Genomic DNA, 15,534 nt, shown 5'->3' with positions numbered 1-15,534 from the left:
GAGTATTTATAAATTTGTTTTCTTTGATGTAGACTTGAATCGAAAATGATGGCGTAAACTTGACTCATTACCATACAAATTGCATTTTTAACGTTAACCTACTACTAAATTCTAATCAACAACTAACGCGAACAACAGGGGAACCTGAAAAATATTTCTCTCTTTTTTCAACTTTTAATTTGGTCAAAACGATTCAATTCAGTCTCCCGTGCCCAGAAAATTTGTTGGTATTCTGTTATCAAACCAGTAATATTTTTCTTTTGGGGAAAAATAGAAATTTTAAATAAAATATTCAATATCATAAAATATATAGCGTATCCTTAAGAAATTTAATTTTGCTCATTATATTTGAAGTTTTGAATTATTTCTTCCCATAATAAAATAGATATTCTTGTCGCCGGAGGAGCACTACCTCAAACAAAAAGATGGTAACAAATCAAATAAAGACTCAATATTTATTTGTTAGAAAATATTGCAAAAAGAAGTTTAGAAATTCGATGATGAAAACTGGGGTTAGTCCTCTATTGTAAGTCTATTGTAATCCTTAACTTATTTAGAAAGAAGTTGGCCAACAAATGATAGTATAAACATGGTGTTATTATGCCTTATCGAGAAAGTCATAAAATCACAATTCATTCAATGTGAAAATATGCTATTCAAATAGAATTCTTTCTCCTTGTGTATTTTTGGGAAAACACTTCTTTTTTTTCAAGCGCTTCTTCCCCTATGTTGCCTGTTAACGCCAGTAGAGTAGGATTGACCGAATGTGGAATGGCTATATGTATATGATGAAAAACATGCATTAAGTACTATGCAATTCATAAGTAAAGATTAATTACATCAAGATAACTGTGATAGTTCCACTATAAAATAATTGTTTCAGCCCTTGTTATTGATGTTTAGATATTACAATGTATGCATATAGAAATTAACGGTTTAGACCAAAATGAAATGCCTTCCACGGAGCAATTTAGTTTCTTCACCGACTTTATTTAAGGCTACTAATTCAGCCTTCATTATAGAGCAGGCAATGCAAATTTGTTTGTATTAACACACAATTTTCTTAAATCTCTCTGTGACTCACATTCTTTTGAGATGCTTCAAACATAAACTCTCATAATCAAATCATAAATGTTGTTAAGGATAACAAAGAACTCAAAAGATTGGTTGAAATTTGAAGGGCAAGTGGTATTATGTGGCAATTATTTTAGAGAGAGATAATTGGAACATAAATTAATCCAGCAAGCAATCTAATTATAATCAAAGTGGTAAGTTTTTTCTTTCAACTAATTAACGTGCTAACAGATACATATATTAATATAATAAAAATAAATTCATACACCATCCACTAGATTCCATATATACTCCCTTTATTTGGAACTTCAGCATTTGGTTGCGTCTGTCCTACTCATCCCTTACCAATTGCTTCTCCAGCTGTACTAATATTTGCACACAAAGAATTTGGTGTAGTATAATGATTATTATAACTTTATTATATTAAAAATTAAATAAAGACAGAATTATTCCCTTTTTCTTTTCTTTAGCTCAAAGTTGACTAAAAGCTTACTACTAGAAATAATAAATACAATAATTTTAGGTGAAAATAAAAGAACTCAAGACTTTTATTTTATACATATAAAGGTTCGTCTTTGAAGAATATTATTAGGTGGAAATAACGAACTTCATGACTTTTATATAGAGTTTGCAAGTTTAATCACTATCCCTTCCCTCCATCCGAAAATGTTCGCTTATCAAAAATTAATTTAATTAATTTTTAAAATTAAATTAATTTAATTTTTGAAAATTAAAATTTCAATATTTAAAATTTATATAAAAGATATTAATATTTTTTCCCATATCAATATAAATAAAAAAATCCTTTTAAAATATCAATATAAATTTATGATATTTGACTCTTAAGAAATAATAAATATTTTGAGATGAAGAGAATAGAGTACAAAACATAAGCACTAAGCTTTTTTAATTTGACATTTCGTAAATGCATGGCCACATCAACTTTGTGACTCATTACACATGTTCTTTAATTATATGACCCCTTTTATGATCAGAGATTGCAAAAAGATAACAAATGAAATCTTTGAAAATATCATTTTCTCCAATTTAAATCATAATCACATATAAAAATCTATATCCTCAACCTATCTTGGACCATGAACCATATTTCTTTTTCTCCTTTTAATTAACTAATCATAAAGCATTTTCAAATTTATATTAAGTCAAGATGATAAAATTACTAATCCCTAGAAAAAAAGAAGTGAATCATTCACTTTTGAACTATAATATAGTAACAAAAAAATATCGATATTAATAACTTCTTATTATTGTCAACAAAGAAACCAAATTACTCAAATATTTACACTAAATAATTAATTTTCCAATCATGGTGAGATTATATCATGGATTAGTCTTTAGCCCCTTTTTTATTTGTTTTTAGTAATGGAAGAATTGATGCGGCATATTTAAAAATAGGTGTTGTAGTGTATCTTAATTGCAGATGTTATAGTATTGATCGACGAAATATACGATAAACATAACGATATACTAGAAGTTTGAGAACTTGAAATGATAGTGATGTGAATCGAAGATAAATATGAAGATCAATACACAAATCATACTCAAAAGAGAAGTTTTAAGTATACTCTTTCATCTTGGCTATTTTTTGTGAAAATAAATAAAAATAAGAGAAAATGACTTCGATTTCCGACCGTTGAGGACTTTAATACCCTTCTAAGAATTACCGGCAATAATAGGTGACTTTCTACTAAACTGCCCGTTAATTACTAAGACAAAAACACATTAACTACGAGAGGCGCCGCAGGCCCACAGTTGAATAATTATTATTCCAATCAAAAGTTGCCACGAGTACAATCGGACCTAAGGTCAAAAATTGGTTGGCTCCAGCTGTGTTCCTATACCAGATGTTAGCACTCTCCCTCCCACTAATAATTTGCCACCGGCATTTCCCGGTTTTCCTCAATTTCTTCCGATATTTCCGTTATAAACATTCGCAAAATCGCAACTAATGCAGAGAAAAAAATCGAGAGAAAGAGACCCCGCAATGCTTTAGGGTTTCTGGAAAAAAGCTCCAAGTTAGACGGGCTGCGGTTTGTGCTTCTTCTTCTTCCTCTGTTTAATTTTCAGTTTCGATTATAATTCTTTCTGTGTAGTCGATTCTTGTTAATTTCTTGAAACATGGCGGGTCAAACAAACCCGGAATTCTCCCCAAAAGACCCAGACGTGAACGAAGAATTGCAGGAGCTTGAATTCACGAAAAGGGGTTGTTGTTTCTGGCTTCCGTCTTTCAGATGTGGCCGAAGCCTTTGGGAACGGGTTTCCACCAGCGATCAAAAGGAAGAACCTCATTGGTGGGATAAGGGTTTGAACGCCGTTATGAAAGTTAGGGAGTGGTCGGAACTCGTAGCAGGTCCAAAATGGAAGACATTCATTCGACGATTCAATAAAAACCGTTCCAAAACAAATAAATTCAATTACGACCCGTTGAGTTACTCCTTGAATTTCGACGATGGACCAGGGGTAAACGATCAATCCGAAGACGATCGTTTATTCCGTGATTTCTCGTCGAGATTTGCTTCAATTCCGGTTTCTTCTAAGTCTTCAATGGATTTGGGCAAGGACCCACCATCCTTCTTGTGAATTCCTCAGTCGCCGGAAAATTGATCGAAACGGCGAATTACGAAAAAAGAATAAATTCCATGATGTGGAATCGGACAAGCGGCGGCGGCAGAGGGCCTAGAATTGCGGCGGAGAAATTGGGTGGGCTCTGTTATTTGCAACGCTTGTGACGGTGATGAAACAGGTGGTTTTGATTCTCTGACAATAAAATTGGTCGGTTGATTGATTTGGGGAAAAAAAGGATTTTACTATTTTTTTTCACTTTTTCTACTCGAGTATTTGTTTTTATTCGTTTGATTAGTTAATTGCTGCAGGGAGTATTATTCAATTGAATTCTTTAATTGGAAAATGTTTTTACCAACTTTTGTTTGTTTGTATAATGATACAGTTTAATAATTCACTGGATTTTTTCCAGTTTCTTTTGATGATTAGATTATCATTAAACTTGTAGAGGGATATAATTCATAAAGTTAAAAGTGATTGAGAGGAGATTAAAAGATGGATATATTTACAATTGAAAACAGAAGATTTATGACATTGATTAAGAAGAGAAGGTTAAAGTTAATCTGGCCTACAAAAAGATATTAACTGTAAAATTGTAAGGTGTTGGTGTATGATAGCATGATATTATATATGAATGAATGAATAAAGGAAATCTTAGTGCTATCATAACAATATATTTACATACTCCGATGGTATCATATATGATTTGAGGAGTTTTACTGACTATATAAAATAATTCTTAATGATACCATGTCAGTATATGATGGTATCATGAAAATATCGCTGAAGGATTGAAGTAGACATCAATAATATCATGACAGTACATAGATATATTGTGGCGGTATTATTACGGATTGAATCAAATCTCAATAATACCATATCAGTATATTGATACTGCGATGGTATCATGGAGGTCTCTTGCTTTGGGGGAAGGAAGGAAAGTCGCGAGTCACATGCTTTGGGGTATAAATTGTAAAGGGGTATTTATCTGTAATTATTTTATTTTTATAGGGGCATGGGCTTAGTTTTTCCCAACTTTTTTTAGTGAACAACTTCAATAATCTATTTCAAATGTTCATTTCGACATCTATGCATAGAGAATTATGTTAGATTATAAGTTAGTAAATTTCATTTTCGAGAAGTATATAAAATGTTGATCTTTAAAAAAATTCATCGATCTTCATATAATTTCGCAAATGGTATCTATTTTTCACAATGTTGTTATCTTCTTTTTGTAATATTTGCACCACAAACTTTGCAGCTAATAATACACAAATTCTTAATCAATCAATATGTAAAGATCGTTTCAAAGACTTGCAAATTTCTGTTACTTCAATTCATGTATAATTTGTTTGTGGTTTGCTTTATCGATGAATTTCGTGATACATTTTATTATTGTCTTCAAAAAGTAGAAATACTTTTATTTATTTTGATTTTAATATTGAAAGAATTTATTAAAAAATTGATTTCTAATTCCACAACAATAAAAACAAACATGAAAGCAACTTTATTTTTATAATTAAAATGACAATTATCTTAATGTTAAATTTTAATTTACATTAATAATTTTTTTGATACTGAACTCTAAATATCATACCGTGAAAGAAAAGGAAAAATTACATAAATACACATCTTATTTTATCATAATCTTTAAAATTTCCTATCATTTAAAAAAAATACAAAAAGTTCCTATCGGATACATCGCTCTCATTCACTGATACATCTCTATCTCCTTCTCGGATATATCGCTCCCCTCTCTAATACATTACTCCCCTATATATCCGTATATCATATTCCCTCTCTTATACATCTCTGTCTCTCCCCTATCGGATACATCTCCCCTCTAGGTATCTGGATGTACTATACCCTATCTGATACATTTCTATCTCATCTCGAATACATCTCTCTCTTATGTATCCGAATATATGTTGATGCATTCGGAAATCTAGTGATGTATCCGAAATTCATAAATTTTAAGAATTTTTTGTAATTAGGAGAAGGGTAGCGAAATAATGTAATCAACTCTTAACACTATGAGATTTATGTAAACTATACAAAAGAAAACTTTAAATCTTACCCCACAAAATAACCAATATATTTGTTTTCTGTTTTCGATTGTTTTTCCGTTTATTTATTTTTTTAGTTTTTTTCTTCCTTTAAATTTCTCAACATAGTCATTTTCTTTTGTTATTCTTTTATATTTTTTAACTCCTCATTTTTCTTTAGTTTGTATTTTAGTATTCCGTAAAATTTGAATATTAAATTTTTTTCCTTCAAATTTTCTCTGTTAAATAGTTTATCATATTTGATATTAAGAAAATATCCTACATAGAAATGAAAAATTAATAATTTTAAATCGTTAGATGAATACATTATCAAAATTAACAATTTCTTGATAGTCAAACATTGTTTTCTCCTTTAGTCACTAAAGTTGACATTTTTTAATATTAAATAAAAAATATTGATACATCATTTTATATTTTAAAAATCAAAATACGAACTTTAGTAGTGGCCATATTATGTAACAAAATACTAAAAACATGTTTGTGTAGTAATCTTTAAAAGTATTTTTAAAAACAAAAAAGTAGCAATTCAAACACATTTTATTTTAAATTAGTTCAACACGTTTTTTTTCTAAAACATGTCCAAACAAGCTTAACATTTATAATAGTTTGTCAGAAGTTCACCAGTAGAAACTCTTCAATTTAACACAATTATAAAAATATGGAAAATTTTCGCATATAACCATTCAAAAATACCTTAATTATACTCCTTAGTTGTAGTTTGCTAATTACAATTCGTAGCTATAGTTATAGCAGTATTTGTATAATTCGCGCAACATTTGTATACGTTTGTATAATCTGTTGTACAATTCACAATTTTTGTGTAACATTTGTATATTTCACTATACAATTCATGCACAACGTTTGTATAATTCGATATACAATTTGTAGTGTTGGTATATTTCGCTATACAATTTGATTCGCGCACAGTGTTTGTATAAATCATGCGAATTATATAAAACTCAATTGTATAATTGCGCGAATTATATAAAATTCAAACTGTAATTACAGCTAGATATTTGCGGCGAGCCATAATTAATTCAAATAATATCTATGTTAGTTAATTAATTAGTATATATTTACTTAACCGCATAGTTTTCCCTAAAAATATCTTTATGGGGCCATAACAAAAGTAATGACATGTATGAATTCTTCTTGATTTTTATTTTTACCATTAATTCTCTTAATTATACAATTATTATTTGCTCTTAAATAAAATTAAAATTACTAAAATGCCATTGATCGTCTTAACTCTCCTATATGGTAGAAAGATAGAGAGTCCTGTGATGGAAAAGTAGCACTTTAAGTTCGGAAAGAGATGGGCTAGGTATATTTTCTTGCAATAGCCGTCTCAAATCGAAAATATGTGAAGTTTTTTCATAGTTCATACGGAAAAGGGTTAAATATACTTCTGTATCATAGAAAATAATTTAAATATATCTCTCGTTATATTTTCGATTCAAATATATCCCTCTTATTAGATTTCGGTAAAAATTTGCCTTAATCTTAACGGAATAACAGTTAAAAAACTTAAAATTAAATAACTTATTCCCAATTTTAAATATAACCCTAAATCTTTATTTGTTTTTTTTCTCAAAAGTTATTTATATTTTAAAAATAAAATGGTGAGATGTGTCACTTTAGTTAAAAAAAATTAAGTTCAATGGGAGTTTATATTTTCGATTATCATGACTGTTTGATTACTAGGATGATTATATTATAATTTACGTAAGTTATTTAATCAATATTTTGAATAACATTTGATAAATTTTGACACACTAACAGTATATTTCTTCGCTAAATGAATTTTGCATCTATATTTTATACTATCTTATTAATACAACTACATTAATAAGAGATGTGAGTAAAAATTTTAAAATTTTGCAGCATTTTGTGTCTTATTATTTTTTAAGGAAAAAAAATCAAATTAGTACTTAGAAATTTCATTTATTAGTACTTAAAATTATGCAACACATTCTGCATTGTCATTTCTAAGGGAAAACAAAAATCAAATTAGTACTTGAAAATTTTATTTATTCGTGAAAAAATAGATATTTTAAATTGGAAATGAGTTCTTTAATTTTGAAATTTTCAAGTGTTATTCCATTAAAATTAAGGACAAATTTGTACCAAAATATAATGAGAGGGTATATTTAAACCAAAAATATAACATAATGGGTGTATTTAAATTATTTCTAATAGTGCTGGAATATATTTGACCCTTTTCCGTAGTTTATAATACTTCCGTAGTTTATAATACTCAATTTTATTCTTTCAATAGCTGTCTCGGATCAAAAACAGGTGAAGTTTTTTTTATAGTTTATAATATTCAATTTCATGTCATAAGCTCATGTCGCCACGTCTTCGCAACTAGCAGGTGCGTGGCTTGATTCCTCGGAGGTACGGAGAAACTAATAATACTTGATTTGCTGTAACTGGACTGATGAATTCATGTTTCCAATGAAAACCTCCTCTCTACAAAGAAATGTTGTAGGATGAATTCATTAAATAACTTCATCTTTGACAATTAGAAACACCTCAAAGGCTAAATTGCTTACCTACGCAAAGTTTAAGGGCTAAATTGATATTTTTTCAAACGTAATCGACAACTTATTAGTTTAAGTTTATTATCAATCAAGTAAAATGGTTGTCCACTTAAAATGGTGGATAGTCCATTTACTTTTTAAGTGGGTAAATTGCCCACTAATATGTTTCTCCACTTGTAAATATGGCTATAAATATAGCCTTAAACTTCAATGTAAAAACACACAAAACATATAAAAGAAGAGAATTACTATTACTCTCTTTATATTACTACTCTCTCTATTAATACTTTCTATATTATTCTCTTGTTCTTCTTCCTTTATAAAATTGTCAAGTAAGTTAATTTATAACACGTTATCAGCACGAAGCTCTAATTTTTCAGAAAATTAACTTCTATATCAGGTATATCTACTAAAGAAATTTAATTTTTAAAGTTATCTTTGTTACTTTCAAATTAATTTTCATCATGTCAAACTTGTCAAAATTGGAATTTGTGGCACTTGATATTTCTGGTAAAAATTATTTGTCATGGGTACTTGATGCTGAAATTCACCTTACCGCTAAGGGTCTTGGTGATGCTATAATTGAAGGAAATACAGCATCAAGTTAGGATAAAACAAAGGCTATGATTTTCCTTCGTCATCATCTAGATGAAAGCCTAAAAATGGAATACTTGACAGTGAAAGATCCACTTGAATTGTGGAAAGACTTAAAAGGGAGGTATGACCACCTCAGGGCAACGGTATTGCCAAGGGCTCGTTATGAGTGGATGCACTTACGGTTTCAAGATTTTAAAATCATAATTGAGTATAATTCTGCTGTATTTAGAATAACTTCCCAATTAAAATTATGTGGGGAAAATATAAATGATGAAGACATGTTAGAAAAGACACTAACTACTTTTCATGCCTCTAATTTAATATTACAGCAGCAATACCGTGAAAATGGTTTTAAAAAATACTCTGAATTGATATCATGCCTTCTGGTGGCTGAACAACATAATGCCCTTTTAATGAAAAATCATGAAGCTCGTCCCACTGGAACTGCTTCGTTACCGGAGGCAAATATGGTAAAAGCACATGGCCAGTCTAAAAGAAGACATAATAAATATCAAGGTCACAATAATGTGCGTGGGTGTGGCAATGGCAGAAGACGATATAATAATCGTCGTGGTGGTGGTCAACATAAAAGGGAGAACAATATCAATTCTCAAAATGGCCCTTCAAAAAGTAACTGTCATCGTTGTGGCATGAAAGACCACTGGAAAAATGAATGTCGGACGCCTGAGCATTTTGTAAGACTTTATCAAAATTCTTTTAAAAGAAAGGCAAATAGAGGTGGTGCCTCTTCTTCTAATGCTCGGATAGAGTCACACTTGGCGTTCGAAAATAATGTTGAGGCAAGGCCTTTGAATAATGATAATATTGAAACAAATCTGGCCTTAAGGGATGATGATTTTAATGACCTCAATAATATTACTCATTTGGAGGTTGAAGATTTTTTTAAGGATCTTAATTGATGTTTAATTTCATGTTTTTCAATATGTTATCATGTACTTCGAATTATTGTGTTTTTACGTTTATGTATTTGAAGAAAAAAATAATAATCAAGGTCACATTTTTATGATAATTGTATATTGTTTATTACATTGTGCTATTTTACAATGTTGTAATTAATTACTATTAGTGTGCTATTATTTAATCTTAATATCATATTGTTACTAAAAATAATATTCGCCTTATTTAATGTCATTATACTAACTGTTTATTCTTGTTAATGTTTTAGACATTAATAATATATAATGATTGTATTATTTTTGTCAATAAACAAATTATCTATACATGATGAATAATATTATATTAATGTTTTATAATATTTTATATTTATTTTTAATACTTGTGTATAATATTTATTTAAGGTTAATAAGTATATAATTCCATAAACTAAATTATTGTAACATTCATCATAATTGAATCATATAATTTTTTAAATTCTAAATTACCATAATTTAACTTTTTAAAAAAAGGGACTTATGTTTTTCTAGCAAAATTGTTACTTATTTTATTTCTTACAATGCATTTTTATTTTATGAATATAAATAAATTTATCAGTTTTCAATTGGATTCAAGATGAATAATGGAGATATGTGCATTTTGGATAGTGCCACAACTCATACGATATTAAAAGAAAAGAAATATTTTTGTCATTTGATTATGAAAAAGGCTATGTCAATACAATATCTGGTAGTACAAAATTAATTGAAGGCTCTGGAAAAACAGTCTTATTACTACTTGGAGAAACGATATTGGTAATTGATAATGCATTATATTGTAGTAAGTCTCAAAGAAACTTGTTAAGTTTCAAGGTTATTCGCCAAAATGGCTATCATATTGAGACTGCAAATGAAGGAAAGGTTGAATACCTTTATATTACTACAATAAATATGGAGAAGAAAATTGTGCACGAAAAATTACCTGCACTTTCTTCTAGGTTGTACCATACAAATATTGGTACTGTTGAATCACATGCCATTGTAAATAAAAGGTTTACTGATTCTAATGATTTTATCATTTGGCATGACCGATTGGGCTATCCCGGTTATAATATGATGCGCAGAATTATTGAGAATTCACATGGACACACTTTGAAGAATCAGAAAATTCTTCAATCTAAGGAATTCTCTTGTGTTGCTTGTTCCCAAGGAAAACTGATTATCAAACCATCAGCAACTAAGGTTGGGATTGAATCCCCTGCGTTTCTGGAACGTATACAGGATCTTGAACCAAAATCTGTCGATGAATGCAGACAGAGAAATGATTGGCCAAGATGGAAGGATGCAATTCAAGTAGAGTTAACTTCACTTGAAAAACGTAAAGTTTTCGGATCAATAGTTCGAACACCTGAAGGTGTCAAACCAGTAGGGCACAAATGGGTTTTTGTGCGTAAACGAAATGAAAAGGGTGAAGTCGTAAGATATAAAGCACGACTTGTAGCCCAAGTTTTTCGCAAAGACCTGGCATTGACTATATGGAAACATATTCCCCTGTGGTGGATGCAATTACTTTCAGGTATCTAATGAATTTGGCAGTTCATGAAAAGCTTGAAATGCACTTAATGGACGTGGTCACTGCCTATTTATATGGCTCATTGGACCACGACATTTTTATGAAAATTCCCGAAGGGTTCAAAGTGCCTGAAGCATACAAGGATTCTCGAGAAAATTGTTCAATAAAGCTTCAGAAATCCTTGTACGGGTTGAAACAATCAGGGCGAATGTGGTACAATCATCTTAGCGAATATTTGCTAAAAGAAGGATATAAAAATGATCCAATTTGCCCTTGTGTCTTTATGAGAAGGTCTGAATCTGAATTTGTCATAATAGCAGTATATGTTGATGATTTGAATATTATTGGAACTCCGGAAGAACTTTCAAAGGCAGTAAAATGCTTGAAAAAGGAGTTTGAAATGAAAGACCTTGGAAAGACAAAATTTTGTCTTGGTCTACAAATTGAACATTTTACAAATGAGATATTTGTCCATCAGTCAACATATACTGAAAATATTTTAAAGAGATTTTATATGGATAAAGCACACCCATTGAGTACTCCAATGGTTGTGAGATCTCTTGATATTAATACAGATTCGTTTCGGCCTTATGAAAATGATGAAGAACTTATTGGTGCTGAAATACCATACCTTAGTGCAATTGTTGCATTAATGTATCTTGCCAACAATTCTAGACCAGATATAGCTTTCTTAGTAAACTTGTTAGCAAGATTTAGTTCTTCACCAACACGCAGACATTGGAATGGAATTAAGCATATATTCAGATACCTTCGAGGTACCATTGATATGGGATTGTTTTACTCAAATGATTCCATGTCACAATTGATCGGTTATGCAGATGCGGGATATTTATCTGATCCCCATAAAGGTCGATCGCAAACAGACTATTTATTTACATGTGGTGGTACAGCTATATCATGGCGTTCAACAAAGTAAACTATGGTTTCCACTTCCTCAAATCATGCAGAGATAATAGCCATTCATGAAACAAATCGAGAATGTGTTTGGTTAAGATCAATAACTAAACACATTCAAGAAACATGTGGTCTTTCTTTGACAAAAGACGCTCCAACAAAATTGTATGAAGACAATGCTGCATGTATAGCTCAACTGAAGGGAGGATACATCAAAGGAGACAGAACAAAACATATTTCACCAAAATTCTTTTTCACTCATGATCTTCAAAAGAAGGGTGAAATAGATGTCCAACAAATTCGTTCAAGTGACAATTTGGCGGATATGTTCACCAAAGCATTGCCAACTTCAACCTTTGAGAAAATGAGATACAAAATTGGAATGCGTCGTCTTCGAGATATTAAGTGATATTTTCATCAGGGGGAGCAAAATACGCGCTGTACTCTTTTTCCCTTAGTCAAGGTTTTGTCCCACTGGGTTTTCCTGATAAGGTTTTTAATGAGCCAACACTAAAGGCGTATTATCAGATATGTGTACTCTTTTTTCTTCATTAGGCTTTTTCCCACTAGGTTTTTCCTAATGAGGTTTTAACGAGGCACATTTCTCGTGGACATCCAAGGGGAAGTATTATCAACCAAGTAAAATGGTTGTCCACTTAAAATGGTGGATAGTCCATTTACTTTTTAAGTGGGTAAATTGCCCACTAATATGTTTCTCCACTTGTAAATATGGCTATAAATATAGCCTTAAACTTCAATGTAAAAACACACAAAACATATAAAAGAAGAGAATTACTATTACTCTCTTTATATTACTACTCTCTCTATTAATACTTTCTATATTATTCTCTTGTTCTTCTTCCTTTATAAAATTGTCAAGTAAGTTAATTTATAACAAAGTTAACAATGATCACTTACTCATTACTTTCTAAAACAGAGAAAACAAAAGGTAAGACACGCAAATTAAAATGAAATGAGTATTGGAGTCTCCGCGAAGACAGTTCAGTGACAAGGAGAACGCCATTGAACCATGGTGGAAAAGGGTTGGAACCCAGTAGGCTCTTGACTATTTACTAATGTAGTTGGGTCCTTCTCTTTTACACAAAGTGCTCGACTCCCCCCACCAACATTTGCTAATTGCGAACAACTTTGTTTCAACTTATCGGTCATTTTCATCACCCATGGCCCCAAATATACTATTATGGTAATTCGTTAAAGTTTAAGTTCGATACATTTTGTTGGCCCAATTGATTCTCCATATCAACTAGCATTATTATTATTTGATTATAGGGTGGGTGGTGGTTGCAGCTTACTTGGGGTTATCTGAGAAGACAAAGTTATCTAATCTAATATAATCAACATTAGTACATTAAGAATAAGTTAATCATTGAAATTCATAATTTTTAATTATACATGTATAATGATCAAATGAACCAGAACAAGAGACAAAAAAAACAACAACCAATAATGGACCTACTGCACCATCATGTTTGAAAAGTGAAGTTTGAACTATTATTAGTACTAATATGTGTGGGGATCACTTAACTAAGTCCTTTTCCAGTCACTGCAGAATATTGACAATTCATTATCAATACAATGTGCGAGTACAAATAAGCAAACAGTCCACTCTATAAGATACACTAGTTGAATAAATCTAAAATTCTTCTGGTCCACTTTACCAATGGGGCTTGTCATGTGGTGCAGATTTTCAAGATATAGTCTTTGACAAGGACTTTGTCCTACCTATAATCTACACTCGTGATTCCACATTATTTTCTCCCTTGAGCAAGAATGCCAGTTACTTCAAATTATTTGCTAGACTCTGGTAGGATTATAACAAAGGGAAACTTTATAGGCCACATGATAGAGCTTCTGGCCACTGGAATGTGCAAAAATTTAGAAGTTGTTGCAAAATAATTTGTGCCACCTTTTACCCTACATCTAGGAACAGAAAGAAGAAAAAGGAAAGTACAAAGAAGAAAAAAGTAGAGGGAAATTTAAGGCACTTGTTTCTCTCTCTCTTCTCAGAAAAGCTTTTTCATTATAATCATCTAAATCCGAAATCCGTAGGGCGTTACTAATTTAGATTCGCGAAGCATTGGCCCATGAAGGGAAACTCACTCCCCACTAAGAGTTTTTACTTTCCAAGAACCCTAAATATCTTGTTAAAGGTGAAGGATCCACATTGTTAGAACTAGAAAAGTTGTAATGTGTTTAATGTAGCTAGGAAATTTAACAGTGCTACCTGAATTAAAAGGGAAGTACATTTTCAATTAATCAAAGTTTTCAGCCTCAGTGCAACACGTGGCTACATTATTATTGCCAATTCACCTATTATTAGTAGGGGTTAAGATATCTAATCTTTAGTTGTAAAGTAATGATTTTGCCAGCACTCTTTCTTCGAGAATCAACAAAGCTTTAATTAGAAACAGGGTCATATTTGACGAAGACAAATGACACATAACTGATGCCACTTGATCTGGTCTCCAACAAAGCCACTGCTTTCATGGATCCCACCACTACACCAAAAAGATGTGTTCAAACACCGCCCTTCCCCAATAGAAAAGATAAAAGAAAAGAAAGAGTGAAGTTTGCTTATATGTGTGGTTTAAAGCAAAAGATAGGTCAATAAGACCACAAAATATACACCACGTAAGCCAAATTAATAGGATGCTTTGTGAACCTAAGAGAATCCCCCATCTTCATTTTCTATGAACCAAGAGGATAGTGCCATAGGGCTTTGGTTTGGTTCACTGTTAAGAGCGCAACCCATGATAGATATGTGAGTTAAGCACATGTCACAAGTTTGAATACTGTCCACGAAAACCTGATATTTAAGTGGAAAAGGGTAGACGGGGCGTCCATTATCTATTGAGTGTCAACGTTGCGCCTACTAGCATTTGGAAATTTGTCGGTTATCAAAAAAAATGAACCAAGATGACTGTGTATCTCACACTTGCGACTATTAGCAAAATACAGCAGCCAACTTTCGCAAGAAACAAAACAAGCTCCTGGTCTTTAATGGCTTGTCCAGGTAATATTTCCAAACCTCGTAGCCTTCTTTTCTTCCCTATCTGTGACAAATATTTTAATCCTTTGGAACACAGTTCATGAACTTTACGCTTAAGGATTAACAACAACATACCTAGTGTATTCCCACATGTGGAATCTAGAGTAGAGACTGTTTCCGAAAGACTCTCGACTCAAGTAACACATAACAAGTCAGTTTAAAACTGACTAAGGACTAACACGGCTTATGACAAACAAAAAAAATTATTATCCTTACACTC

General features: G+C 31.1%; 1 protein-coding gene across 1 annotated transcript; it reads left to right on the top strand.

Moving 5' to 3' along the window:
• The first annotated feature begins 3,041 nt into the window (after positions 1-3,041).
• On the top strand, positions 3,042-4,015 carry LOC129874010 (uncharacterized). The gene has a single exon (XM_055949223.1). The coding sequence runs from the start codon at positions 3,214-3,216 to the stop codon at positions 3,673-3,675; it is 462 nt and encodes a 153-aa protein (XP_055805198.1). The 5' UTR covers positions 3,042-3,213; the 3' UTR covers positions 3,676-4,015.
• Positions 4,016-15,534: the final 11,519 nt, after the last annotated feature.

The sequence above is a fragment of the Solanum dulcamara genome, chromosome 11 (assembly GCF_947179165.1).
Source record: "Solanum dulcamara chromosome 11, daSolDulc1.2, whole genome shotgun sequence".
Classification (NCBI taxonomy): domain Eukaryota; kingdom Viridiplantae; phylum Streptophyta; class Magnoliopsida; order Solanales; family Solanaceae; genus Solanum; species Solanum dulcamara.
The sequence above is the reverse complement of the archived record's forward strand: the minus strand, read 5'-3'. Positions and strand labels throughout refer to the sequence as shown.

Excerpts from the sequence above, each read along its gene's own strand:
- LOC129874010 (XM_055949223.1), top strand. The coding sequence starts at position 3,214 with ATGGCGGGTCAAACAAACCCGGAATTCTCCCCAAAAGACCCAGACGTG.